The 27,993-nt window shown below is 54.2% G+C and overlaps 1 protein-coding gene and 1 pseudogene across 1 annotated transcript; one reads left to right on the top strand and one right to left on the bottom strand.

Annotated features, from left to right (window-relative positions):
- The first annotated feature begins 82 nt into the window (after positions 1-82).
- Positions 83-26,997, top strand: TKT (transketolase). The gene is made up of 14 exons (XM_060109086.1): positions 83-278; positions 9,499-9,616; positions 10,442-10,555; positions 11,358-11,455; positions 15,683-15,874; positions 17,742-17,860; positions 19,335-19,528; positions 20,275-20,439; positions 21,602-21,758; positions 23,571-23,701; positions 24,305-24,388; positions 24,496-24,589; positions 25,890-26,012; positions 26,708-26,997. The coding sequence occupies exons 1-14, from the start codon at positions 172-174 to the stop codon at positions 26,881-26,883; spliced, it is 1,872 nt and encodes a 623-aa protein (XP_059965069.1). The 5' UTR covers positions 83-171; the 3' UTR covers positions 26,884-26,997.
- Positions 23,011-23,407, bottom strand: LOC132497481 (dihydrofolate reductase-like; annotated as a pseudogene).
- Positions 26,998-27,993: the final 996 nt, after the last annotated feature.

Below are 27,993 nucleotides of genomic sequence, written 5' to 3'. Positions count from 1 at the left end.
GGGGCGGGGCAACCTGGGGTGATGCCGGCGCCCCGCCCTCGCGGGCGGCTCCCAGGACTCTTAATTAACGCGCCCCCGCGCTGCGTCCGGCCTTAGCAGTTGCCTGCAGCTACGCTGCACTGAGTCTCCTCGTCCTCGGCCTCCCCACCCGCCCGTTCGCCCGGCCGCGCCATGGAGGCCTACCATAAGCCAGACCAGCAGAAGCTGCAGGCCCTGAAGGACACGGCCAACCGCCTGCGCATCAGTTCCATCCAGGCCACCACGGCGGCCGGCTCGGGGTGAGTGGGGGCGCAGGGCGAGGGCGCCGGGGCCGCGGGCACGCCGGCTCCATGTCGCGCTGCACGGTGCCACCACGAGGGAGGCGGCCGGGGGCGCGGTCAGATGGCGGAGCGCGCGCCTCGCAGGTCAGCGCCGCAGGAGCCTTCCGCCGCGCCCGCGTTCGGCCCGGCTTCCGCCTGCTGGGGCCCGGCTCCCAGCAGGCCTCAGGCCGGCTCGGCTCCTCATTCCCCGCTGCTGTAAGGCGCAGGGGACGCGCGGCTACGCACTGCGGAGGCCCCTCGCCGGCCGTCCCGGGAAGGCCACCATTAGTGCCCACTCACCAAGAGACAAGCCCTGTACCCTCGGCACGCGCGACCCCTGGACCCTTTCCACCCTGGTAACTGGTAATGTTCCACCCACACGTGAGGAAACTGAAGCTCCGAATTTTTCAGTTGCCCGAGGTCGCACGCGGCGAGAGCTGGAATTTGAACCCGTGCCGCCTGTGTTAACCCCTCATCTTGCAGAGGAGCCTGGGGGCCCCGGCCTTGTCCCTACCTCAAACTACCCGTCCCCTTCTTCACCTCACATTCCTGTTCAGAGGCACATTCTTGCCACTCCTGGCTTTGGAGCAGGGGTGCTGAGACTCCAGGAGTGGGGAGCGAGGAGGAAGGTGGCCACGTGGATGCAGAACCCTGGCATCCCTTGTGAGGGAAAGTGTAGGATCTCCTCTGGGGTGGGGGCATGAGGAGGGGATGGGGTGGAGGAGGGGAGACTTGGAAAGTTAAGAGAACCAAGAACCAAGCCCCAGGGCCTTGGAGTGAACATGCAGGGCCAGCCTCCAGGTGCACTTTCCTCAAGTCAGAGGCCCATCCCCCAGCGTTCTTTCCCGTCAGCCCTAATGGCTCAGAAGATGGAGAAAGGCTGTTGCCCATCCCAAGGAGCCTTCTCTGAAGATGGCCAGTTGCAAGGGACAGTAATGATAACTGGCGACTGTGCAGCTGGAGGCATCAGGTGGGGTAGTTGAGAGGGTCAGCTAGTGAGTCGCTTCAGAGCCTGTTTCCCGCTCTGTAAAATGGGAACAGTAGTAGCGCCTACACACTGAGTGGTTTTCAGGATTCCAGCCCTTTGGGGCGGGGCATGAGGCTGCCCAGACAGCATGTGATGGGTTCATGAAATGATTTTGAAGTCTGGGTGGGGGATGGTTTCCAGAAACCTTCCCAGCCAAGTCTTCTCTTCAGAACAAAGACAAGATTCTTGCTTCTGGCTGATACCCGATCATGCGGGGTACCCCTTGGCCAGGCAGGGATCTGGCTTACTCTTGGTGCCCTCTCCCCCGCCTGGCACACAGTAGGTCTGCACACCTATATTGCTTGGTGAGTACTACTGGATCCCCTTCCCTTGACCACGTCAGGGGATCGTTTGCCCTGCAGAACCTTGTTGAGCCCTGCTGTATGCTGGGAGCTCTCTAGCTAGATTCCTGTCGGTCTAGCTGGAGGGACACAAAATAGTGTTACACTTCTGAGCATCTTACAGGTCTAGATAAAACCTGTAGACAATTACAGGGTTCCTGAGTGGTCAATAAGTATCCCTGGTGTGACACAGAGCATCCTTTATTGCTAATATTATTTTATGGATTCTGAGAATAACCCTATGAGACAGATGCTGTCATGTCACATTTTATAGATGAGGAAAGTGAGGCTAGTGTGTTAAGTGACTTGCCCAAGCTGGTCATTGTGACTTGCCCATAGCTGTTCCGTGCTGTCCAGTGAGGGGCTCATGTTAAACCAGGAAGACTTCTTGGGCAGGCAGGCAGCACCAGGCCAGAAAATAGAGAGAAACTAGAAAGGGGAAGATAAGGCACAGTGATAAGGGATCTCAGTCAGTTTGAAGGCACTTGGAAAGAAATGAAATAACATTTACAACTGGGGGAGGGGGGCTCCCAAAGGGAGAGGGTGTCCAATGGGTCTCCTGGGTCTTTGTTAGATAGTTGAACTCTGATTTCTATGGGGAAAAGATACTGGATTGGCAACTAAGTTACATCCAGGTTTACATTGTAATGCCTTAGGGAGGAACTCACTGAACTCAAAGTGTCCATTTACAAAAAGAAAAAGTGCAAGATACAGTGAATCCTGTTCGTTTTAAGCATGCGAAAAAAATGCAGGAAAGAAATACTTAGAAAAAAACATGCTGTAAGGCCAAAAAAAAAAAAAAAGAAATACTTAGAAAAAACTTAATTTTTCAGAAGGAAGTAACGTTACTATTACTACCTCTGTCACAAGAGATTTTGAAAGGCGTGTGCCAAGAGCTCTGTGCACAAAAAAAAACCCAGTAAAGGAAGACTTGAACAGGTCTCCAGATGTTTGTTTTAAGGCCGACTATTCCCTCACAGCAATGGGCGCGGTCCATCAAGTGAAGGCTCAGCTTTGAGGCCCTGGCTCTGTGCAGTCATGGCCAAAGTGACCATCCTGTCAGGTTGTCTCCTTTCTGGGGGAGCTTACACCCCCAGTGGTGAAACAGCACTTTGGCCAACGTCTTTTCATGGTCACTGCGGAGGCTGGACTGACATTGGATCAGTGAGGACCAGGCCGTGGTGTTCAGGATTCGGTGAAGTCCTGATATCTCGGTAGCTTTCCCCTTCCTGTGCCATCACTGACCAAGTGATAGTGGACGTCACCAGGCCCGGGAAGTGAGGACACTGGCCTCTGTGTCCGAGGAGCTGAGGGACAGAGCCTGCACAGAGGGCTCCTTGTGGCAACACCCACAGCTTCTCCAGGTCACCTGCCCCTCCCTCTGCGTGCTGGGGGAGCTGTGGCAGCCGTGGCCAGGGTCCAGCCCATCCAGGCTTTAAAAGATGAGACTTGATGGCCTTGTCAGAGGGGCCCTTACTGCTGAGGCTCATGGTGGAGATTTCTGAGTTCTCACCAAGCGGGCTAGACTGGCATTATCCAAACAGTGCTGAGTGTCATCTGAGGACGCCATCAGAGTCAGGCCCAGATCTGGAGGCGCGGGCTGTGCTTAGAAGTCCCCGGGGCTCTGACCCACAGTGTTGGGGTGGATACTCGGGAACATAAGGTCTGGCCAGGCCTGGCTGGTGGGCACAGGGAGACGAATCTAACCCTGGCTGTGCCCTTGTCAGAAAGACCCTTCCCGTCCCAGGGCCTCAGTTTCCCCATCTCTAAAGGAGAAGTTCACAGATAGGTGGTTTTTGAACTGGGTTTCTCCGGGGTGGGGCTGGGGGACCAGAATGAGCAAGCTCTGGGGTCCTGCCACCTCCTGTTGTGGGTTTCATGTCCTGGGGGGTTCACGTGACCTTGAAGTGGCTGGAAGTACATCCCTCCCTGCTACCCAGCTCTGGTGCTTAGAGAGGCTTTGAGTGCTCAGAGGGCCCCTGTTGGCCCAGCCTCTCTGGGCAGAAAACTGCTGCCTGGGCCTGCTTCTCCATTCGGGCTGTCTTCACCCCAGCTTGGCCCTGACTGAGGCAAGAGCAAGCCCGTTGAGATTACCCCAGCAGCGGCATTTCCCAACTCCGTGTGAGGACAGCCGGCTGTCCTGCAATGACCCTGTCCTTTGCCCCTGAACTCAGCAGGGCTGATGGGCAGTGCTTCCTGAAGCTGGGAACCTGGTGCAGCCACCTGGCTAGGGTCTGAGATGTTCTCCTGTCTTCCCGTGAGCTGATCACACTGTGGCCCCTGGGCCACCAGCTCTGACTCCCCTTGACTTTGCCTCTTTAGGCAGAGGCCTGCTGTCACTAGAGCCCAGTCTCACAAATTCAGGAACTCCCTTATTGCCACAGACTACAGCTACCAGCCCTGGACGCTGGGTCCTTAGGCAGACTCTGTGCTCCTGCCCTGAACAGTGAGGTGAAGTCCACTCCATGGGGTGGGCTGGTGGGAGCTGGCGATTGCCCCAGCATGTGGGGTCTAGCTGGTGGGCGCCTGCACTGTTGGCCTTCTTGCTCAGAAGTCAGTCTCACCCATGGCCTGGCTGTAATCTCTGAGGGCTGCACAGCTGGGCAAGGGAGTGTGGCTGCTCAAGTATTTCCTCTCCTGGGCTCTGAGCACCTTTTTCCTTTTAAAGATCATCCTTTTATAGCTCTAGTGAGGTATAATTTTCATATCATAACATTCTTAGTGTATGGTCCAGTGGCTTTTAGTAAATTTAGTATATTGACACTGATTTACAATAAGTTTTAGTGAATTTACCACTTCCCATTTTAACTCTTCTGGATATTTCATATAAATGGAATCCTACAGAATGAGGTCTTTGGGGGTCTGGCTTTTTTCACTTAGCACAATATTTGGAAGGTCATTATGTTGTAGCATGAATTAGTACTTCGTTTCTCTTTATTGCTGAATAGTCCATTGTTTGGATATACTACATTTTGTTTATCCATTCTTCACTTTCTCTTAGCATTTTGCTTTTCTCCTAGCTCTTCTGATGGTAGACTGTGTGACCTTGGGCAAGGTACTTCCCCCTTCTGTGGACCTTAGTGGTTCCATCCTCAAAATGAGAAGGAGGTTCAACCTCGTATCTGGTATTTTTAAAGCTGATGTTTACTGAGCAGTTGCCGTTTTCCTATGCACTGGGTCAAGCTCTTTACCCACAAATACTACCTCATTCAGTCAGATTCTGTTACTGTCTCCATCTTACATTGAGGAAACTGAGGCTCAGAGAGGTCACATCCCTAGAGTCTTGGAGCCAGGATACATCATTTATTTGTGCAGTCTTTGTTCCAGATGCTCTTCAGGCCCGAGGCTACAACAGTGAAAAGGCTCAAACTCCCTGCCCTCCTGGAGCTGGAGTTGCACCTAGGATAGACAGGCAACAAATAGCCACATAATGTCAGTTGGCGGCAGGTATGAGTGAGGGGATAAAAGGGTTTTTTTTGGTTTTTTTTTTAACGCGGTTTGCGGGATCTTAGTTCCCCGACCAAGGATTAAACGCAAGCCCACTGCAGTGGAAGCGCGGAGTCTTAACCGGTGGACCACCAGGGAAGTCTTGAAGAAGGTATTTTAGATAGTGTGGTCAGGGAGGGCTTCTCAGAGGGAGTGGTGTGGGGCATAGCTCTGTTTCTTCACAGTCTGAGGTGTGGAGGCAGTCTTTCCAGGCAGGAGCCAGCCCAGGTGGTTCTAGGAACAGGAAAAACAAGGATGGCTTGTGTCCTGGCATCCTGAGGTTCTCTTGCCTGAGTATTTTCTTTTTTAATGTTTTTTTTTTAATATATAAATTTTATTTTATTTATTTATTTTTGGCTGCGTTGGGTCTTCATTGCTGCGCGCAGGCTTTCTCTAGTTGTGGTGAGTGGGGGCTACTCTTTGTTGTGGTGCGTGGGCTTCTCACTGTGGTGGCTTCTCTTGTTGCGGAGAATGGGCTCTAGGCGCACGGGCTTCAGTAGCTGTGGCTCGAAGGCTCCAGAGCATAGGCTCAGTAGTTGTGGCGCACGGGCTTCGTCTCTCCGCGGTATGTGGGATCTTCCCAGACCAGGGATCGAACCCGTGTCCCCGGCATTGGCAGGCGGATTCTTAACCACTAGTTAAGAATGCCACTAGGGAAGTCCCCTGAGTATTTTTTTTTAATATATACCTAAAAAAGAATATAAATGATGTACATGTTATAAATAACTAACCTGGGTGAACCTCCAGGCTTAAGAACTAGGACGTTATAGTGCTTTAGAACCTGCTGGGTGTCTCTCCCTCCTCACAGAAGGAGGGTTTCCCCCAGAAAGAACTATACACTGAGTTTTGCATTTTATTGTTTTCCTTATAGTCTTATAATGTTTGTATAAATTCATAAACAGTATGGTCTTCCCTGCTGTAGAGATCTGTCAGCAGTGTGCTTTGTTCACGTGTCGTATTTGTGAGATCTTGTTGAGGTTGCTGCATAGTATTCCATTATAGGAATATACTGTCATGAAATACCCTCTTTATTTCTTTTTGGCTGCGTTGGGTCTTCGTTGCTGTGCGCGGGCTTCTCATTGTGGTGGCTTCTCTTGTTGCGGAGCACGGGCTCTGGGCTGCATGGGCTCAGTAGTTGTGGCTCACGGGCTCTTGAGCGCAGGCTCAGCAGTTGTGGTGCACAGGCATAGCTGCTCTGTGGCATGTGGGATCTTCCCGGACCAGGGCTCAAACCCGTGTCCCCTGCATTGGCAGGCAGATTCTTAACCACTGCGCCACCAGGGAAGTCCCTTTTTTTTCTTTTTTGAAGAGCTATTTCTTGACTTCGATTTTTAAACATTGTACATTTGCTTCCTATTTCATAAATTTCCATTTTTTATCTTTCTACTGTCTTTGAGCTCACTGTATTTTTTAACTTTTTAGGTTGGACCTTAACTGTTGGTTTTCAACTCATATTTCTTACTTTTTCCTTCGGGTACTTTCTTCATAACAGATTATTTTTCTTTGTATTTTTAAGCATTGGAGAGGCTGTTGTAGTGCTCACCTCCCTGGTTCATTTTCTGAGGCCTTGAGGCATGTGTATGACATGTGTAGGGTGGGAGAAGGGCCATCTTCCAGCAGCTGGCAGCATTATCTGTTGATAATGGAGAGGTGCCCAGCCAGGGGGTGAGGGATCTTCTCTGCACTTTTTCTGCAGGGGAAACCTGTGAGCAAGCAGAGTGAATGCTGAAGGGAAGGGTGGTGGTGGGGACATCTGGAAGAATGTCCTCCCAGAGGTGGGGGGCCTTTGGGAGACTTACCTAAGCAGCTCTAAGGCCTCAGCACCACCTTCATAGATTGAACTAATTAGGAGTAAGTGGACAGGTTTGGGAACAAACTTATAACCCCCACGCATCACAAAGAGCTGCGTAGTGGATAAAGTTCCCTGCAGCCTCCCACCTTGCCCACACCCCTCCCTGCCTCTTGCCAGTGTACATTCATGGGTTTGTCCTGTACAGCACCTTGGGGTGGGCCCCCACCCACAGTTGTCCCCCCAGGGCAGGCTGGGGTTACAGGAGAATCTCAGGCCCTCAGACCACAGACTGTACACTGAAGTTCCTCTAGTAAGTTACACCTAAAAGTAACTGTCTCCCGTGTGTTCAGCAGTTTACGGTTTGCAGAGCCCCATCTCAATTCTCAGCTTATTTCTTCCCTCCTACCTGCCCCGTGGTCCGCAGAGGGTCGCGGTCCCAGCCTGCAGATGAGGAGTTGGAGGCACTGAGAAGTGTGGCATCTGGTCTTCCAGCAGATGGTGGTGGCTGATGGTAACCTGGGCACTTTGAGTTCATTGTCTTAGGGACCCCCTGCCGTCCGCACACAGCACCCCATTTACAAGTGAGGAAGCTGAGCCTCAGGGAGGTGAAGCATGTGCTAAAGTCACAGCCTGAGTGGCCCATATCCCCACCCTGGGACACCTCTCAGAGGGAGTTCCCTGAAAGCTCTGGGGTGGGGTGGAGCAGACACCTGGCCCCCAAGGATCCCTTACCCTGTATGTTTTTATTTGGCAGGTATGAAGGTAGGGCTAGTAGTGTGTCCGGGATGCAGGCTTTGGAGGAAATATAGGCTCAACCCCCATGGGTCTCGCAAGGAAGGGTTCAAATCAACTACTTTTCAACTTCTGGTGTCTCTTCATGGGTGACCTCCCTCCCACCACGTCAGCTTTGCCTGGGCCAGGCACACTTCCACCATGTGCAGAAAGTGCTTGTGTCACAGCCCTTTCTGCCTGAAGCCCCTTCCTGGGAACCGCCAGGTGGGCAGGGCAGGCCAAGCTCCTGTCCGTGTCTGCCTTCTTTCTCTTGGAGCAGTTTGGCCTGCTCTCCACCCACATCCTTCCCCCACTGTTCTCCTAACAGGGTCATGACTTTTGAAAGAGGGTTCCTCAGGGATGGGGTTGCCCTAGGAGGGGAAGGGCAAGAGGTCAGCCTGGCTGGTGTTGACTGGGGTGTCCCCCAGCTGAATTTTGCGCTAGGGACAAGGGAGTTGGGTTCCTGCCAGGCAGGGAAAGGTTTCTCGTTCACATTTCCTCACCTCCCTCTTTCAGGTCTAGTGTCTTTCCCCATGACCAGGAGTTCGTAGAAATGGTTAAGTATAAGACGACTGTGTGCTGGGGATGTGGGTACTAAACCAGCATGGACAGTTCCGGATTTCTCTACTAATGTGTCTGCTCTGGGAGTGACTCACCCCTAACCCGTGGTGGGAGCCGGCTGGTGGGGAGGAGGGAGGCCCACGGAACTCCAGGTGGTGCATGTGCCCTTGAGTTTGGCAGTGGGCATGTTTTAGTATGAAGGGCCTCAGAGCAGCGGCAGAAGGCTGTGCTGAGCTGCATGGAGGGAGCGGCTGGGAGGCACGTGCCCTGAGGCTGATGTTGTAATCAAGCTGCGGACCAGAGGGCTTCAGGAATCACAGCATGTCCTGCCGGGAACCCCAGTCTCCACTCCTGCGGGCTGGGACTGAATCAACCAAGTGGGTCCTAAGAAACCTGAATAAGTCACATCTCTAAGACATAATCCTTGTACGTTCCCTGGTTAAGTCCTTTGCCCAGGAGCCATTCAAATAACTGTGCAGCAAATAGAACAAGAGCCTAGAAAAGGGAGACCCGTTGACCCCACCGCCCCGGGCCTGGAAGGGCAGGTGCTTGCTGCTGTCAGCCCCAGCCCAGCCCTGTCTCAGGCAGAAGGAGTTTTAATTTTTTCCAGGATTGTAGCCTTTGTAGAAGACAAGAGATTGCTTTGCCTTATAAATTCTGTGCAAAAACATGGTTCCTGGTGGCTATACCAGCCCTCAAAATGCCCATTAAAAGCCTGCCGAGTAGCCCAGTGATGCTCTTGGAGAGCCCGAAGGCCCAGTTTTCAGACTACCAGCCCTGTGGGTGGGGGCTGCTGGGAGCCTTCGTCCGTTAGCCCCCGCCCAGGGCCGTAGGAGGCCCAGTACCCCTGGGGGCCTGGGAGGCCAGGTTGCCCTGACAGGTGGGCAGAGTCCTGGGCAGTCCCACTGGGACTTAGCTAACTGTTCATAGAGGGGCCACCGCAGTCTCCTGGACCCCTCCTCCTTTCTTACTCTAGTCCAGCCCCAGAGTTCTTCAATTGCCGTGGCCCTGAGGGTCCGGACTGTTGGCCCCTGGGAGGGTGCAACCCCCATGCTGCCAGCAGTGCCTCCTTGAGACCCCATGTAACCCTCCCAGGAGGGAGGAGCACGTGGCTCCTTGGGACCTGCACCCCCAGGTCCCCGTCTGTGGGCGTGGGATAAGCCCTGTAGATGAGGGGTTCAGGGCTGTGATGCATGCGTTCGTCTCTCTCCTGGGCCACAGCCACCCCACGTCATGCTGCAGCGCCGCCGAGATCATGGCTGTCCTCTTCTTCCACACCATGCGCTACAAGGCCATGGATCCCCAGAACCCTCACAACGACCGCTTTGTGCTCTCCAAGGTAGGACGCCAGCCCTCTGTCCTTCACCTGGGGCTGGGTGGGCCCTGAAATGGTGAGAAGGGGACCTACCTCCCTGGTGTGAACCCAGCCCCTCGCCACTCTTCTCCACCTGCTCCGTCCGGCCCCTCCCTCGGTGTCTTGCTCTGCGCTGACCCAGCTGGTAAACTTAACCCCAAGCTAAGGAATAAACAACCGAATTCGTAGGGGTTAATGGAAATGGTCTGGGTGTTCCGCCCATTTTGGTGTTGACAGGCAGGACTGAAGTCCGGGTCTGGGGTATAGCTTTGTGGCTTTCTACACGCGTCTCTGTTGGGCCAGTACCCAGGCCACGCTCGCTCCCTCAAGAGTGGTGATGCCCTGCAGTAAGGTTTAGGATGGGGCGCCCTGACCACCTCCCCCCGCCGCCCCGCTTGAGAACCATAGCCACAAACTATGCCATGAAACCCCAAAATCCACCTGTACCCAGGCTTGGCTCCATGGCCTCTGGTCTCTCGGGGTAGGCATGAGAGCTTAGAAGTCTGTCCAAGTCTGCTCACATGCCAGAACCCAGGGATTAGGGCGGCCGGCTGCCTGCTGGGGTTTTGGCCTCGGGCCTCACAGCTGCGCTCCCCCCTGCACCTGTCCTAGGGCCTGCTCGGCCTTGGCTGTGGGAACCTTGGGCTGGAGAGGGATGAAAGGAGGGAAGGTAGCCTTCACTTGCTTCCTTTCCTGAAAGGGATACCCGGGCCGGCAGGTTCGGTTTGGCTAGGCCCTGGGTTTCGGGGCGTGGCGGGAACAGCTCCTCATCTGACCCATCCCCCCCCCGCCCCCGTCCATCCCCTGCAGGGCCATGCAGCACCCATCCTGTATGCCGTCTGGGCTGAAGCCGGCTTCCTGCCTGAGGCAGAACTGCTGAACCTGAGGAAGATCAGCTCTGACTTGGACGGGCACCCTGTCCCGGTAAGTGCACCCCACCAGGAGCCTCTCCACGCCTCTGCTTCCACTTCCTGTTTCTCAAGGCATGCGGGAAGGGGGCAGGGCACCCACTGAGGAGCTGAGGGTGTTGGAGGGCAGAGGAGGGCATTAAAGGGAGGAAGAAGCAGGCGTTTGGGGGCACGCTGTTTACCCCAAGCTTGTGCTGAAGGGTGAGACCTTTAAGGCCCCAGCCCAGGGCACTCTGGGTCAACTGCAGGGAGGGCCTCTCCCCAGGCACCAAACACCGGCTCCCCTTCCCTGCTGGGCCTCCCTGGCCACTTAGACACAGCTTGGGAGAAGAGGTTCACCAGGGATTCTCTAAGGGGGTCACAGCAGGATGCTGGTGACACCCACGGAAGGGGCCTGGTATGCTCCTCGGGTCGCTGCAAACGTTTGGAGTTCATGAGGTTACCATGGAAACTGTGACGCCCCATCTGGGCACCCACTAGGGCCAAATACTTCAGTTTTGTCATGAATTCTCGCAACCACTGTGTGAGGTGAATAATGTGGGCTCTGTTTACAGGTGAAGGAACGAAGGCCCAAAGAGATTCAGTCTGTGGCCTGAGGTCACACAGCTCCCCATGGCCCGAGCTGGTATTTGAACCACACCCACAATTACTGCTGTGGGGGCATAATGAGAAGTCACACTCTGCCTTCTGCAGACCTGCCTGCACCCTGGGTATGGGTGGGGTGTGGCTTCGAGGCTCCCAAGGCCACAGGGCTAGAATCCTGGGAGGCACTTCTGGGAAACATTGCCTGTAGTAACTGTAGCCCTCTGTCATGACAGAAACAAGCTTTCACCGATGTGGCCACGGGCTCCCTGGGCCAAGGCCTTGGGGCCGCTTGCGGGATGGCCTACACCGGCAAATACTTCGACAAAGCCAGGTAACACTCCCACTCCCCACCCCCACCCACGATGGTTTTGGGAGGGGTCCTGGTGGCCCAGCTTTACTCGCTGCCCCCAAGCACCTCCTTGCCTGCCCAGGGCGGACTAGGAATTGAGTGACTAACCGTGCATGTGTGGCATGAGGCTGGTACCAGGACCAGCTCCCTTTTCAGATGAGGAAATGGGCTCAAAGGAGTGAAGGGACCTGCCCAGTGTCCCTGGATAGTGACCGGTAGGGCCAGGCTTGCGTCCAGAGCCACGTGCTCTTTGGCCAGAGCACTTTGGCTCATGAGTTCCCATGTTGCCCCCAAGCCTGGCACCTGGACCCTGGAAGTCTTAGGTGGGCCCACCTCTCAATGCCTGACTAGGTGCCAAGAACCCAGGCCCGAGCCACTCGCCTTTACCTCGGGAAAGGAGAAAATGGGGTGTTCCGGGGGTGTTTCTGGGCCTCCCTGACCCCCACGTGTCAGCCAGGGAAGAGATGAACCCTGGAGAGAGTGGCCTGTGGAGGGTGAGCAGCCTGGTCAGAGAGGTTTGCTGCTCCAGCACCAGGCAGTTTGGGAGAGAAGGCCCTCGAGGCAGGTTTCAGCTACAAGGCCATCCACCGTGGCCTGCAGACAGGTCTCTGTTGCGGAGGGGAGGAGTGTTGACTGCAGGCTGTCAAAGTGGTTTCTGCATTCCTTTACCGTTCAGGGCCCTGTACTCTGTGCTTTATAGGGTTTCACCTTGATAAGGTGATAAGGTGCATACAGCTGCCCCTCTCACAGGTGGGGAAACTGAGGTAAGATGTTTGCTTATGGTGGAGGCAGGATGTGAACCCAGGGTGTGCATCTGGAGTCCATATTCAGGGTCCCCAGGCTGCTCTGAGGGGCCTGAGGGAAGCACGGCAGGCTCAGGGAGCCCTGTGGGTGGGAAGCTTCCCAGAGGAGAGGCTGAGGGAGTCTGGCCTGCAGGCGGCAGGTGGCTACAGGGAGCCTGACTGGATGCTCCACCCAGTGAGCACCTACTGTGTGCAGGGGAAGCTCCTAAGACAGCTCTCCAGGAGGTGGGCTGGGGCTGTGAGGCCTCCCAGACTCAGGCCAGTGTTACCTGATGGCATAGCCTCCCGGGCTGGGCTCTGGGGCCAGGCTCAGCTACACCCAGAAGTGATTCACCATGCAGTGAAGAAAGTCACAAAGAATGGGATGTGTGTTTAAGAGTATTTTATTTGGCACAGAACCAGAGCTGTGAGTTAATTATTCTCTACAGTTGCTTGAAATAATTCCTCATGAAGGGTCATTTCCTGACCCTAACATAATGGGAAAAGCCAGTGTAGGGAGAAAGCGTTTAGCTGGGTTCTCAGTGGCCAGGGTTGGCTAAGGCTGAGGGGTTAAGGGAATTACCAGGCTGCGCCAGCTGCCAGAGGTCCTGGATCCAGCCTCCAGTCAGGTCTGTCCAGCCATCAACCAGGGAGCACACATCCAATTGGCTCTCTTCCATTTCTCTCTCTTTTTTTTTTGGTTGCACTACATGGCTTATGGGATCTTAGTTCCCAACCAGGGATCGAACCTGGGGCCCCGGCAGCGAGAGCACTGAGTCCTAATCACTGGACCTCCAGGGAATTCCCCATTTCTCTTTTAAATAATTTTTTTATTATAAAATACATACTAATCTAAAATATAGGAATGCATTAAAAAGAAACGAGGGACTTCCTTGGCAGTCCAGTAGTTAAGACTGTGCTTCCATTGCAGGGGGCATGGGTTCACTCTCTGGTCGGGGAATGAAGATCCTGCATACTGCGAGGTGTGGCCAAAAAAAAAAAAAAAAAAAAAGAAACAAACATCTTCCTTATTCTTAACCACCTCTCCCCCATTTCAGTCTCACTTAACAATGTATCCTATTTCCTCCATGTTATTGTGAGAAAAAACTTAATGGACTTATAATCCTAGTATTTATACAATTTTACCCAATGCTTTTTAGAAAAATCTGAACACTTTCTCACACCCTGTCAAGAGCTAGTGTTTGTTTTTTTTATTTTATTTTTATTTTTGGCTGTGTTGGGTCTTCATTGCTGTGCGTGGGCTTTTCTCTAGTTGTGGTGAGTGGGAACTACTCTTTGTTGCGGTGCGCAGGCTTCTCATTGCGGTGGCTTCTCTTGTTGCGGAGCACGTGCTCTAGGTGCGTGGGCTTCAGTAGTTGTGGCACGCGGGCTCAGTAGTTGTGGCTTCCCAGCTCTAGAGCACAGGCTCAATAGTTGCAGCGCACGGGCTTAGTTGCTCTGCGGCATGTGGGATCTTCCCGGACCAGGGCTGGAACCTGTGCCCCTGCATTGGCAGGCGGATTATTAACCACTGTGCCACCAGGGAAGTCCAAGAGCTAGTTTTAATGACTGGATACTGTTCTGTTTTATGGGGATGCTGTAACACGTTTAGACCATCATCTGTTGTTGGATATTTGAGGTGGTTTCCCAACTCCTGCAGCAAATGTTGGCCCTCTCATTAGGGTCTCTTCTCTTCATGGTAATTCAGGACTGTGGGCATTTGTAGCCCTACCCTGAATCTAACAGCTTCAGGAAGTATGCAGCCTCAGGGTTAGCCCTGGCTTCTGCAGGGCCCCCTTTCCTGTTCACAAGCACCCCCAGTGTCTCCCCACGCCACCCTCCTGACTTGAGTCTGAGGCTATGCTGGAACTCCATTCTTGGCCCCAGTTCAGGTTCCTTGGAAGTGGGTGTGGGGTTGGGAAGGCAGCCAGTCTGCTTCCCTGGAATCCCTTTTTGGGGAAGTCGAGTTCCCTACCAGCTTCTCTGGCTTAGCCCCATCAGGTTGGTCATTTTCGGGAGCTGCTGTGCCAGACCCCACCCCTGCAGTGTCTTTGGGCCCCCCTTGCAGCCTGCAAGACCCAGCTTCAGATAAGCCTCTGTGAGTGGGACCTTCTGCTCCTTGTGGGGGAACCAGTGGCCTGGCCTGCTGGAGGCCACAGAAGTGAAGGTACGGGCCTGGCACGGCAAGGGGAGGATGCAGGAGCCCTCCGTGACCTGGAGGCCTGCAGGGGTGCTGAGTCATGCTGACAGCACCACAGCCGTCCCCACCTCTCTTCAGCTCCCCCTGCGTTGGCCCTGCAGCAGGGAGGCCTGGAGGCCCAACCCACTCAGCAACAGGGCGGGCGGCTGTGTCCCTCCGAGCCATCCAGGTACCAGCCTCGCTCCCTGGGGTCACGCATCTGGACGCTGGGCAGGGGAAAGGGGGTCTCGGCATCCTGCTGCCCCTCCCCCTGTGTGCGATCCTAGTCAGCAAGGAGTGGACGGACTGGGCTGGGCAGTCAGGCCTGTGTTTGAATCCTCCCTCAGCTGCTCCCCAACTGCATGATCTTCAGGCAGGTGCCTTGACCTTTGAGCCTGTTTCCTTGTCTGTGTGTTTTTTTGGGAGTAGCAACTGCACTTACCTTCCTTCTTTGAGAGGGTTACTCAATGCTAAGCAGAGATGGGGGGTTGGGCGTTGGGGTCATGGTCCCTGAACTGGTCTCCCTGCCTCCAGCCTCACCCCTTGGCTCCACCCTCCCCAGCCAGGGAAGGTTCTGTTTCTGGGTAATTTATCCCAAGTTCCTTGCTCTTTTTACCGTGTCACACTGCCTTTGGAACAATCATGGCTGCCTGTGTTGAGGGCAGGAGATAGCCCCTGGGGTGGAGAAAGCCTAGGCCCAGCTCTAGTCTTGGGTGAGAACCAGCCCCAGCAGTTTGGGAGGAGCCCATCCTTTGAGGCGCCTTCCCACACCGTGACCCCGGCCTTCAAGCCCCTTGTGCGTGCTCATCTTCCCCTGAAGCCTCCCTCTAGGGTGCATCACAGATGGCCTCCCTGGCCCAGCTCCTCTGAGCAGCAAGGTCCTCTGTCCCCCTGGCCCACTGAGCGAGTCCCAGGGCTCCCCCAGCAGTCCTGGTTCACGGTGAGGCGGAGAGAAGTGGGTGCACCCCGGCAGTGGGCAGCTCAGGGCCCTCCCGCCCAGTGTGAGTAGTCAGCCCCTGTGAACCTCATCATTTTCTTCATGCCCTAACCACTCCACACTGCTGTCTGGAGCTGTTTCTTGGCAGCTGGTGCTACTTTCTGGAGCTCCTGACAGCTTCCTTCACAGCCCCTTCCTCACTGGGTGTGGACTTGGGGTGGGCACAGCTGTTGCACATCCCAGAGGGAAAGGCCAGGGGCACGTGGGCCAGGCAGGGGGGCCAGTCTCTAACCCCCCACCCCCACCCACAGCTACCGTGTCTACTGCATGCTGGGAGACGGCGAGCTGTCAGAGGGCTCCGTGTGGGAGGCCATGGCCTTTGCAGCCGTCTACAAGCTGGACAACCTCATCGCCATTCTTGACATCAACCGCCTGGGCCAGAGTGACCCCACCCCGCTGCAGCATCAGATGGACGTCTACCAGAAGCGCTGCGAGGCCTTCGGGTACGTACGAGGCTGTGGCCTGAGCACCCTCATAGCAAAGGAGACCTCTGTGCCAGAAGCTTTGCAGATGCTGAGGCTGAAGCCAGAGGTTAAGCCCCATCAAAAGAAGGTCTCCCTTCAGGGTCTGACTCACAGGGCATTTGGACTTAAAGTGGCCACCCTGACCAGTGCCATGGATTTGTGGGCTGAGGCCCAGCTCTGAGCAAGTTCCTTTATTTGCACGTTGAGTGGTGTGATGGCTCTCAGAGCGTCCACATAACGTGATCTCACACATCCTCACCTTGTTCTTGGGTGAGGAGGCAGGAGGTGCACGGTGTGGACCAGGCTCGCTCAGTACGTCAGGCCACTGGTTACCTCTTGTGACAGGAGGAGGAACAGGCCTCTCATAGGGAAACGGGAGATAGGGTTTCCAGATTTCCCCCATGGGCCTTGGATGGTTGTGAGTTCAGAGTCACGTGTTACAAAGCAGGGAGGTCCATCTGGGTGGGTGTCAGCCAGAGAGGGCCTCACCTTGATGTCCCTCCCCTACCCCAAATACAAGTTCTGCAGTTGGGCTCTGAGGGCCCAGGGCCTCCAAGGCCACCCTTCATAGATGAGCCGATGACCAGGGAAAGTCGAGTTGGAGTTGCAGTACCTGATCACACAGCAGACACAGGGCTGTTAACTCTGAGTGACCTCACAGAGGGAGAAAATGAAGAGAAGAAAGATTCTCTGTTGGACAGGGGAAGAAACAGCCATAATATGCCTCAGGAACAGACCTCCTCAAGGCCACATCGGGCTGGGGACTTGGAGTATAACCCCGGCAGCATCCTTGGGTCTGTGTCCATAACCTTGTGGCTACAAAGCCAGATTCCCTAAGTCCTGGTTTCATCACTTAACTTGCTTTGCGGCCTTGGGCAGATTACTCCACCTTCAGTATGTCAGCTTACATGTCTATAAAATGGGGACAACAACAGGTTTTTGTTTGTTTTTAATAATTTGCCTTATTTATTTTATTTATTTATGTTTGGCTACGTTGGGTGTTTGTTGCTGAGCATGGGTTTTCTCTAGTTGCATCAAGCAGGGGCTACTCTTTGTTGCGGTGCGTGGGCTTCTCATTGCGGTGGCTTCTCCTGTTGGGAGCACGGGCTCTAGGCACGCGGGCTTCAGTAGTTGTGGCTCGCAGGCTCAGCAGTTGTGGCACATGGGCTTAGCTGGTCCGCGGCACGTGGGATCTTCCCGGACCAGCGTGTGAACCCGTGTCCCCTGCATTGGCAGGCGGATTCTTAACCACTGTGCCACCAGGGAAGCCCAACAACAGGTTTAAATGGGTTAATATGTGCTCAGCCCCGTGCCTACATAGAGTGGGCACTCAATAAGTGTGAGCTGCTACTTCTGTTACTATTAATCTGCCAAAAAGTGTCCCAGAAGGTATTGCCTGAAAGAGAAAGGCTCCTTCCTCTGGATGTTTGACAACATGACTTAATTTATTCAAGTTTCGGGCACCACGTCCACCATCTATGGAGTGATCGGATGTGTCCCTTAAATAAAAATTCATCAAAAATCTAGCAGTAGATTCCAAACCCAGTGCATTGTCCTAAAAGCAGCTTTCAGTAGGAAATGAATAGCTCAGGAATGAAAGACAATAAGTGAACTAGGCTTTGCATTACTTAGGAGAGAGGAGGAAAATCCGTTCAAAGGCAAACAAGAGGAAGTAAAACAATGTGAAAAGAGAAAATTAAACCCAAATCGGAAACCGGCAGGTTTGAGGTGCCCCAACTCCTCCAGCTCTTTTCCAGATCGCAGCCGTGCAGTGGAGCGAGGGCAGGGCCTTTCCCCAGGACCCTTCTCAGGGCCCTCACCCCTCACGCCCTCTTTCTGTCCCCAGCTGGCACGCCGTCATCGTAGATGGACACAGCGTGGAGGAGCTGTGTAAGGCCTTCGGGCAGGTCAAGAACCAGCCAACGGCCATCATTGCCAAGACCTTCAAGGGTCGAGGCATCACAGGTCTGTATGCCCGAGTCTCCTTCCACCCACCACCCCGGGACCGGGCCCTGCGGCTGACTGAAGAGGGGGGTGTTTAGGAGGCGTGCCTCTGAGAGCCCGTGTCTGGGGTTGAGCCAGCCGCTGGCTTCCTCAGCGGAGTGCACACAGTCTAGGGAAGGGGGAGCAGGAGACTTGCTGGGCAGCGTGGCTGAGCTGGGATTTAGAGCCTGGTTAGGCTGGTCTTGACTGGGGGTCATGTGTAGGCAGGAGGAGAGGGAGGACTTGGGAAGGACTGTGGGTAAGGAGAGAGGACACTCCCTGCCTGGCATCTGCAGAGTGACCTTGAAAGCTCCCGATGTCTGCCCTGAGCCGAAGGGCTGATGCAGGGAGCCCCAGGAAAGCCTGGGGAGACGTAGATTCTTCCCTAGGAGGCAAGCGGGGTACCCCTCATGCAATGGAAAAGTGATTCCAGAGGGCTGTGCGGGTGGACAGCCCAGGAGCGTCTGGAAGATGGTTCGTGTGCCTGGCCTGAGAGCCATGCAGACATAAGTCCCTCCCTAGCACCTAGGCACGGGCTCCAGACCCTTGCTTGAGGCTGGGATGGCCCTTGCCCATTGTAACGATGGGAAGATGGGGCTAGAAGTGGCCAGGGACTTGCCCAGGGATACAGGGAGTCTGGCACTAAAAGGGCTAACTGCAGGCTCTGGGCTGGCTTCACTGTGCCACGTGCCCAGCTCTCCCCCTGCCCACCAGGGGTCACGTCCCCCTCTGCCTGTGTGGACTTGAGGTAAATGAGGATATTCACTGGTAATCTGGGAAGAAGTGTACAGCTCTGGAACCTTCTGGGAGAGGACTCTGGGATACAGTTATGGCCTCAGTGCTGCTGATGCTGACCCCTCAGGTGTTACCACCACGTGGGATCTGGAAACCTCATAGCTCCTGGGGGCTGCTTGGGAGGGTTAGTCCTTGGCTTTCTCCAGGCTGTGGTGACATCTGAGGTGACCTTAGAGGAGAGGGTTATTAAGTCTCACTGGTTCCCGTACGGCAAGATGCCACGGCGGGGGATGCACCTGCGGGCTTACAGAGCCCCGTCTGCTGCTCACTGATGCATAGGTGACCTTGGCGGTGCTGCCCCCGCCCTAGGCCTCAGCTTCCTCTCCCAACCTATTCAACAAACTGAGTGTGATTTCTACAGCAGACCCCACGCTGTGCAGGCTTGGGATGGGGAGGTGATGCAAGGGGAATGGGATGGGGTGGCATGCCAGCAACATTCATCTACCACACATGCCCCCTCCCCACTGGGAGCTCCTGGGGGACTGGGCCGCTACTCAACAGGGGCCTGCAGTTGAGTGCTGGTCACCATGGTCCTCCTTCCCTGACCCCCATGGTGGCCTGCCCTTGACGTGTGGGGGGTTAGGCCCCCTCGAGCAGCTTCCTGGCCCTCTGGGAGCTTTCACCTTACCTGTCCCTCTGCCCTCCTACATTGTACCCATAGGGGTAGAAGATAAGGAGTCTTGGCATGGGAAGCCCCTCCCCAAAAACATGGCTGATCAGATCATCCAGGAAATCTACAGCCAGATCCAGAGCAAAAAGAAGATCCTGGCGAAACCCCCGCAAGAGGACACCCCCTCAGTGGACATCACCAACATCCGAATGCCCACCCCACCCAGCTACAAAGTTGGGGACAAGGTACCCGGTTGGGCCTCACTTTTCTGGACTGGTGGGGCTCGGGTGGCAGCAGTTCTCTGGTTCCCCAGGGCTGGGGCTGGGAAAGGGAAGAGAGATCAGATGAGTTCGGGCTGAGGAGGAACCCTAAGCTGGTGCTCCTGCCAGTTCTTTCATGGGGCCAGCCAGCTCTGGAATTATTTACATGCAGAGAGGCTCAGAGAGGGCAAGGGATTTGCCCATAGTCACACAGCAAGCTACTGGGATCAAAGCTGACAGCTTCTGAGTCCCCCCCGCAGCCCCAGTCCATCACGGCCTTGGCCTGTGCTCAGGACTCCCCGACTTCTGGCCAGGCAAAGGCAAAGGGCAGGCCTGCCCGGCTCTGGGCACTCCCCCTTGTGGACCCATCAGTGCCACCTGAGTCAGGCTTTCTGACTGCCAGGCCCTCAGTGTATTCTCGTGCAGAGTTGGGCGAGTTCACAGGCCTCTTTTACAGGGCTGGGGAAATGGGGGTGTTAGGGCATCTTTTCCAGCTCAGATGGTTCATAGCCGGGCTGGAGACAAGAGGCTGCACCCAAGACATTCATCGTTTTAAGTTCTTATTGGCAACCTTACAGAAGTTTCCACAGGGCCATATGCTGCTGGGCTTCCTTTTTCTGCTCCTGTTTTTACCCTTTTCCTCCCTGGTGGAAGCTATGGCCCAGAGGCTGAGCTGGGCTCCAGGCCACATGCCCCCGAGGTGCTCAGCCTTCCCACTCTCCTCCCTACAGATAGCCACCCGCAAGGCCTATGGGCAGGCCCTGGCCAAGCTGGGCCACGCCAGCGACCGCATCATCGCCCTGGACGGGGACACCAAGAATTCTACCTTCTCAGAACTCTTCAAAAAGGAGCACCCAGACCGCTTCATCGAGTGCTACATTGCTGAGCAGAACATGGTGGGTGCAGCTGGGGTCTGAGGGGTGCAGGGGCAGGGCTGAACCCCTCCTGTTCCCTTGAGCAGCCGTGTTTGGCAGTGCCAGGTGCCTGCTAGGCCCTAGAAACAGCTAGGACCCAGCATTGACCCTTGACCTTAAGTAACTGGTGGGGGAGGGGTGTTGTGACACCCAAGGGCTGGGTGAGTGCACACAGGGGAGCTGAGCAGGGGATGCTGCACGCAGGCCAGTCATTGTGGTGGATGGGCTTTCTCTGGGGGTAAAGGGCCCTCCAGGCGGAAGGGCAGGCACAGCCAGGAGGCTGGAACGAGCAGCCAAAGTCTGCTGGGCCCTTTTATGCACAAGGCTTTGGCCCTTGCCACCCTGTGGAATACAGAGTTGAGAGAACTTTGTGGACCCCTGCCTTGCACACAGTTGGGTTAACAGCTCCTTGTCAGGATCTATGGTTGTTAAATAAGGAACAGTGTTTTGTCCTGTTTTTCAAAATATCCTGGCCGAGGAGCCCAGCCTGGCCTGCAGGCCTCTAGGACCTGGGAGCTTCCTCCCCCTGGAGACCACCTGACTCTGCTGCATCCAGAGTTCTTCCTCCACCTGAACCTGAAGTTGTCTCTGGCTTCCAGCCTTGGCAGCTGGATGGAGGGGCCGGGGCCGGGGGGTGGGGGGCTGGGGAAGGAGGGCTCCTGTCAGCTGGTGGGTTTCAGAGCTGTGGAGGTGATGCCAATTTAGAACCAGTGCCTGCACTCAGTGCTTCTGGGCCAGCATTTGGGGCCTGGGGCCTCTGGGCATGCAGAGGGGTTGCGAGGGCTGGTCTCTGCAGAGGCCTTGGGGTGGCAGGGAGATGGTGGAGGAGACTTGCAGAGGCCTGGGAAGGATGGACCGTCCATGCCCGAGCTTAATAGCCTGCTCTGTGAAAGGCTTTTGCTAGAAAAGTGTTCCCCAGGACAGTGATTTTAAGAGAACTTGTGAAATTACTATTTCAAGTTGAAGGAGTTTGGAAACAGACTGTGGAGTCCGTGGGTGCACAGGATCACTTGCATGGGAGGAGGAGAATTAACAGTTACTAGGATGACGGAACCCTCACCTCCCAAGAGGTGGCCCTGGGGGTCCTGGGCCCCCTGGCCACCCTCTCCCTCCTCGGGGCTGACACCACCCACTCTGCCCCCAGGTGAGCGTCGCCGTGGGCTGTGCCACACGTGACAGGACGGTGCCCTTCTGCAGCACCTTTGCAGCCTTCTTTACGCGGGCCTTTGACCAGATTCGCATGGCAGCCATCTCCGAGAGCAACATCAACCTCTGCGGCTCCCACTGCGGCGTGTCCATTGGTAAGGAGCTGCGGCCGGGTGCTCACACCTGTGATGTCCCCGGAGTTCTTTTTTTTTTTTTTTGCTTTTTCCCACACATGAACATTTATTAAACATTTTGAGTATTACACACAATTTGCTTCTTTTATTTAGCAATTTTTGGCATTTTTCTGTCAGTACTTCATTCTTTTTAACTGCTGCAGAGGTTACATTTTATAGACATACTGGTTAGTTATTTCTTATTGATCAACATTCGGGCTGTTTCCAAGTTTGAAAAAGAAAGTTGCAACAAATACTCTTGGGTCCATTTCTTTGTTCAGGATTAATTTCTAGAAGTGGAAGTTCTGGGTCCAAATCCAGAATACTTTGAATTTTAATTGATACTGCTAACTTACACTCTAAAAAGGTTGTACCAATTTATAAGGCAGAAAATGCTTTTTTTTTTTTTTTTTTTGGATACTTAATCTAAATCTTTGCTAAAGTGATGGGTAAAACATGTTTTAATTTTCATTTTTTAATTCTGTGAAGTTTAGTTTCTAACTTACTAATTTTGGTTTCTAGCACTATTCATTCTCAATTTTTACCCTTTGAATTTTTAATTTTAGCCATTATGCTTGATATTAGGTTATTCTTTTTTGTAAAGAGCAGCCAATTCTTATTCTATCATTGTAACATCCCATGCAATCTCATTGAAGATCAGAAACAAAGTTTTTTAAGGTCTCAAACCTTCTCCTTTAACCACCGAAAAGGTAGTCTCATACCTGCCTCTTTACTAGCTCTGTGGAATATCCTGGAGTTTTCAACTTATTGACTCCTAGTCTGAGTGAACAGAATTTTTTTCAAAAGTGTGATATAAAGTAATCCACAGTCCCTCTTTTGATCTAATTTTAATAACTGAATGCTAGCTCTTCTGTTTATAATCCATTTCTGACCTTTGGACCCATCTGCCTAGCTCCTACCTCTGTAGGCTCTGTTTTCAACTCATGCTACCAGGGGACTCTGCCACTTTGGACTGTCTTGGTAGATATTCAACCCTAGGCACGTGCTGGTCACCTATTCTTGACTCTTGATGGGCATTCGGGCAGTTACAGCAAGAAATGTTTCACAAATGGTATCTGATACAGTCTAGTTAAGATTAATGGGGAATAAAAGTACTTTGCTTAGAAATAATTATCCATAGATCTAAAGTCAATAAAAGTCTCCACAACAAAAAATACATAATTTTTTTGGGGGGGAGGAGGAGGCTTGAAATAGATCAGAAATCACTTTCACATTAATTGTTCTTTTTATATACTTCAAATTTGTACATAATGCCTTTCTCCTCCTGGACATCAGAAGGAACACCTGGATATCTTATAAACGGAACTGCCTCCCACTATCCAAACCATGTCCACTTTATTTGTTAATTCTGGTTGCTCAATAAGTTTAAGGCATCATCCAGACTTTTAGCAAGAAAATGAGCTCCCTTTGGAGGTTCCGTGAGTCCTCTACTGAGAACTATATTAATTCTGTCCTTTAAAGGTCGATTCTTCTCTGGAATGGAGAACCAGGTTTCCCCACCCATAATCACCAAATTCTGTTTACCTGAGCAGGGGCCAGGGCAGGTCCCCATTCTTGCCGATGCCCATGTTCTGGGACACAGCGACAATGCAGTTTAACAGACGAACCATGACGGTGGCAGAAAACACTTCCGAGCTAGCACGTCACACTGCCAGGGATAGCCCACCAGCTTGGCGCGAAATTCTGTCCCCGGACTTCTGAAACAGGGTTTGGGGCCAGGATTCCATTCCACGCATGAGGTCTTTCTTCAGCATATCCTTTCCCACACCCTAGGGGAAGATGGGCCCTCCCAGATGGCCCTGGAAGATCTGGCTATGTTTCGGTCTCTCCCCATGTCAACCGTCTTTTACCCAAGCGATGGGGTGTCTACGGAGAAGGCAGTGGAATTAGCAGCCAATAGAAAGGTGAGTCACTTGACTGTTCTTTCTTCAGCTGGCAGCTAGCGCTTCCCTAAAGGGACGGGAAGGGAGGCTAGCATGCAGGCCCAGAGCTGGTCATTTGCTGCCCCAGAGTGGTGTCTCCTGACCGTGCACTGGTGGTGTGACTTGGAGGAGTTAGACCAGGAAAAATGAAATACACACCACCCTTCCTGCTGCGTGGCAGACATTGCTAATTGATCACCGCTCTCTTTCACCACTGAGCATCCTGGCAGCCCCTGCCAATCCAGCAGTTGATGCCTGTCTGCCCTCCCTGAGTTGGATTCTCCAAGACAGAATGAACTGAGTCCTGAACAAGAGCCACGCTGCCATTGACTGGAATGTCTCACGTGGCTCTCATCCCTCTGAGGGCAGGGGGCAAGCCACAACACTCTGGGGCGGGGGGCAGAGGGGGTGTAGTCTTTGGAGGCCAGTCTACCTGATGGAGAAGTTATCTTCCATCTGGGGCTTGGGGCTGGCTGTCACGCAGGAGGAATATTTGGAGAGGCACGTGCTGCAGAGGAAAGACTCCAGTCCTCAAGGTTGGAAGTCCTGTGTCCTGAAATCCTCAGTTATTCTGTTTCATTCCAGGGCATCTGCTTCATCCGGACCAGCCGCCCAGAAAACGCCATCATCTACAACAACAATGAGGATTTCCAAATCGGACAGGCCAAGGTCAGTGTGGTTTATGCCCCAGTGAGACCCCACAGAGAGAGCCTGAGGTTGGGATCCACCCCAGTCTACCAGACTTTGAGCCTCACTGGCCCCCATGTTGCCCCCAGGTGGTCCTGAAGAGCAGGGACGACCAGGTGACTGTGATCGGGGCGGGGGTGACCCTGCATGAGGCCTTGGCTGCTGCTGACCTGCTAAAGAAAGGTAAGGAGGGCAGGACCCACAAAGTCTTAGATGAGGTGCTAACTGCAGACCCGGTCTTGGGTGAAGAAAAATCTCGTCTAATTAAATGATGAGAATATTACTAAAAGCCAGGCTTGGAGCACTCACTGTGTGCCCAGCATGGTGGCCAGATCGAGGCCCTGGAGCCTGAATCTACTTAGCTGGCTTCTAATTAAGTACGTTATTCAGCATCATTGTGCCTCGTTTCCCCACCCATGATGGAGGTACTGTCACCTTCCCCACGGGGCTGTCCTGAGGATTTAATAAATGTGACCTGGCATTATTATCATCATTGCGAGCTCACAAGTGTTAGCTATAGGGAAGACAGGCATTAGCCTCCCCTGCAGTAGAATCACAACAGATTTCAGCTGTGCTGAGCACCCAGGAGAGGGCAGACATGGGTGTCCTTAGGAAAATGACCTCAGGGCTTCCCTGGTGGCGCAGTGGTTAAGAATCCACCTGCCAGTGCAGGGGACATGGTTCAGGCCCTGGTGCAGGAAGATCCCACATGCCATGGAGCAACTAAGCCCGTGCGCCACAACTACTGAGCCTGCGCTCTAGAGCCTGGGAGTCACAACTACTGAGCCCACGTGCCACAACTACTGAAGCCCACGCGCCTAGAGCCCGTGCTCTGCAACAAGACAAGGCACCACAACTAGAGAAAGCCCACACGCAGCAACGAAGACCCAGTGCAGCCAAAAATAAATAAATTTAAAAAAAGAAAAGAAAATGACCTCAGATGTGAGTAGGAACTGATAAGCAAAGAGGGTATCGAAGAGGCCCAGGCAGAAGGAACAGAGCTCTGAGGAACTGGGGGGAGGGCCAGAGCAGGAGCGAGACGGGCTGGAGATCCAGGGGGAGGGTTGACCCATCCTCCTGACCTGACACCGCCCTGCCTGCAGGCACAGCTCCCCTCCCCACCACCCCACATGCCCTCACTTTACCTCAGGGCAGACCCCTGGAGGCGGCCGTCCCTCTGGCTTTCCCTGACAGTCTGTCCAAAGGCCAAGATCCTGCAGCGCAGGGCGTGAGGGGAGAGAGAGGCGCTCCTCTTCCTGCCTGAGACCTGCTGCTCCTGTCAGGCCAGGGAGGCTCCGAGGTGGAGGGGTGGGTGCGGAGGGCACGGGCATCACAGATCAACAGAGGAGGTGGCCGAGCCATCGGGGGTGGGCAGCTGTGTGACAGGCCCCCTCGCAGGGTGCCCATCAAAGGCCCCCAAAGGGCAGACCCACGGCGCCCAGCTCCTTCCCCTCAGCCCGCCCCACTTCTCCTCCCCTCACAGAGAAGATCAACATTCGCGTGTTGGACCCTTTCACCATCAAGCCCCTGGACAAGAAGCTCATTCTCGACAGCGCCCGTGCTACCAAGGGCAGGATCGTCACCGTGGAGGACCATTACTGTGAAGGTGAGAGAGCCAGGGACACACGGGTTGGGAGGGCTGGGGGCACAGGGCTGGACATCCTCTTTTATCCCAGCCCCAGGAGGGTAGCTGCGGCCCAGGAAACCCAGAGTGGCTGGGACTTGGCCTCTTAACAGACCTCAGGCTTGGCCTGGGGACCCTTGAACTCAATGGCTGGAATGGCTCCTTGGATCCCTGCCTGACCCAGGAAGCCCGAGAGGGTTCCAGCCGTGCTAAGAGCACACAGTGGTCATGTCCCTGAAGTACCTGAAAGTTAAGGCTGTTGTGCAGAATCAAACTGGGAAAGCGACACAAATTTCTGGCTTTAATGAGTTTTTCACAAAGCCATTCTCTACAAATACACACCACTCTCTCCTCCAAGGCAGGCCCCAGGGGAATAGACGGGCTTAGACCCTGAGATCAAGTGCAGATGTTGATGACAGCTGCCCAGAGGATGGTGTTAAATATGATTCAGAGGCCATATTTGGGCTTATGAAAAAAATAAGTACTGTGATTGGTGATATCTGCTCTGGCTACAGGCGTGGGGCAGGGTGGTTGGTATATATGCCATCCCCCCATCCTTGGGAAAGGGAATAAACTCAGACTGATCCAGGGCCCCGGGGGCAGCTAGGGGCTCTGGGGACCCGGCCACTGCTCACCTGAGGCTGCATCGCCTGACTCACCTCCCTTCCTTTGTCCAGGTGGCATAGGTGAGGCAGTGGCCTCTGCAGTAGTGGGCGAGCCTGGCGTCACTGTCACTCGCCTGGCTGTCAGCCAGGTGCCAAGAAGCGGGAAACCAACAGAGCTGCTCAAGATGTTCGGCATTGACAAGGACGCCATCGCGCAAGCCGTGCGGGGCCTGGTCACCAAGGCCTAGTGGGGGGGGTGGGGTACAGCGTGGGAGTGAGTTCTACACATTCCTGAGATCCTGGCAGAGGTGCTCAAAGATGTACCGAGAGGAGTCATAAATATACGTTTTGAGAAAAATGAATTGGCTCCTGAAATGTTTTTTCTTTGGTGTGAATGCAGCCAGTGCTGGTTCAGAGGAAGAAGGGTGGAGGGAGAAGTAGGGAGGTTGGCGCAGTTGGTTCTGAGCTGCTGCTGTTTCCCAAGCACCACCAGGTTCGCCTGCAACCTGCCTTCCAGCCCAGAGGCGGAAACCCTCACCCTCAGCTGGCCCGGCCCCAGGGGTCTAGGGAGCTGCCTCATAGTCTGACCCCTGTGGTCCGAGGTCTCCTGGGGTAGGGAGGGCACTTGCTTATTGTTCCAGTTCCTTCCCATGCCCTCTTAACCAGCAGCCTCAGAGAAGCAGAGGGAAACAGGGTAGCCCCATCCTGAGAAAGAATGAAGCTCTCAGATTGGCATCAGAGCTGCAGGCAGCAAGAAAAACAAGAATCTCCCACCCAGCACCACAGACCCAGCGGTCCTCAATTCCAAGTGGGCAGAACTGCCTCCCCTCGACTTGTGAAAATGCAGTTTCCTGGGCCTTGCCTCTGGGGCCGGGGATTCTGTATTTGACAGCTGGTCCAGGAGCTTCTGCTCACACTTAGAAAGCTGTGCAGGCTCGAGCTCCAGCCTCTGTGTGGGGCTGGTTCCCTCACCCCTGTGACCACAGCTTATTTCTCCCTTGCTCCCTGGGCTCAGCTGCGGTAGGCCTTTCCTGTAGCCAAATGCATAGAACTTTATCCCGACCTAGGACAAACTAATGCCAGGGAAAGAGGTCTGGGTGCTCCCAGCCACTGGTGGGGTTCCCAGGAAATCCGGAGTCCTTGGGGAGATGAGACATTCACAGACATGTCTATTTGTCCCCCCAACAATCTGGACAGTATAAAGCGGTCACACCCACAGTCAGCAAGCTCACAAGGCTACTCAGCCGGGTTTGGCTGGACCAGAGGCTGTGTGCCTATGTTTAACACCAATTTCAAAGGGTGCCAGGAAGAGCAGGGGTCGGGAGGAGTCCTGGGCCAGGGCTTATCAGCCTGCTGGC

The sequence above is a fragment of the Mesoplodon densirostris genome, chromosome 10 (assembly GCF_025265405.1).
Source record: "Mesoplodon densirostris isolate mMesDen1 chromosome 10, mMesDen1 primary haplotype, whole genome shotgun sequence".
NCBI lineage: Eukaryota > Metazoa > Chordata > Mammalia > Artiodactyla > Ziphiidae > Mesoplodon > Mesoplodon densirostris.
The sequence above is the reverse complement of the archived record's forward strand: the minus strand, read 5'-3'. Positions and strand labels throughout refer to the sequence as shown.

Bases quoted from the DNA above. Each gene is read 5' to 3' on its own strand.
- TKT (XM_060109086.1), top strand. From the start codon at position 172: ATGGAGGCCTACCATAAGCCAGACCAGCAGAAGCTGCAGGCCCTGAAG. The intron at 15,875-17,741 runs GTACGTACGAGG...TTCTGTCCCCAG, and splicing joins AAGCGCTGCGAGGCCTTCGG to CTGGCACGCCGTCATCGTAG. The intron at 19,529-20,274 runs GTACCCGGTTGG...TCCTCCCTACAG, and splicing joins GCTACAAAGTTGGGGACAAG to ATAGCCACCCGCAAGGCCTA.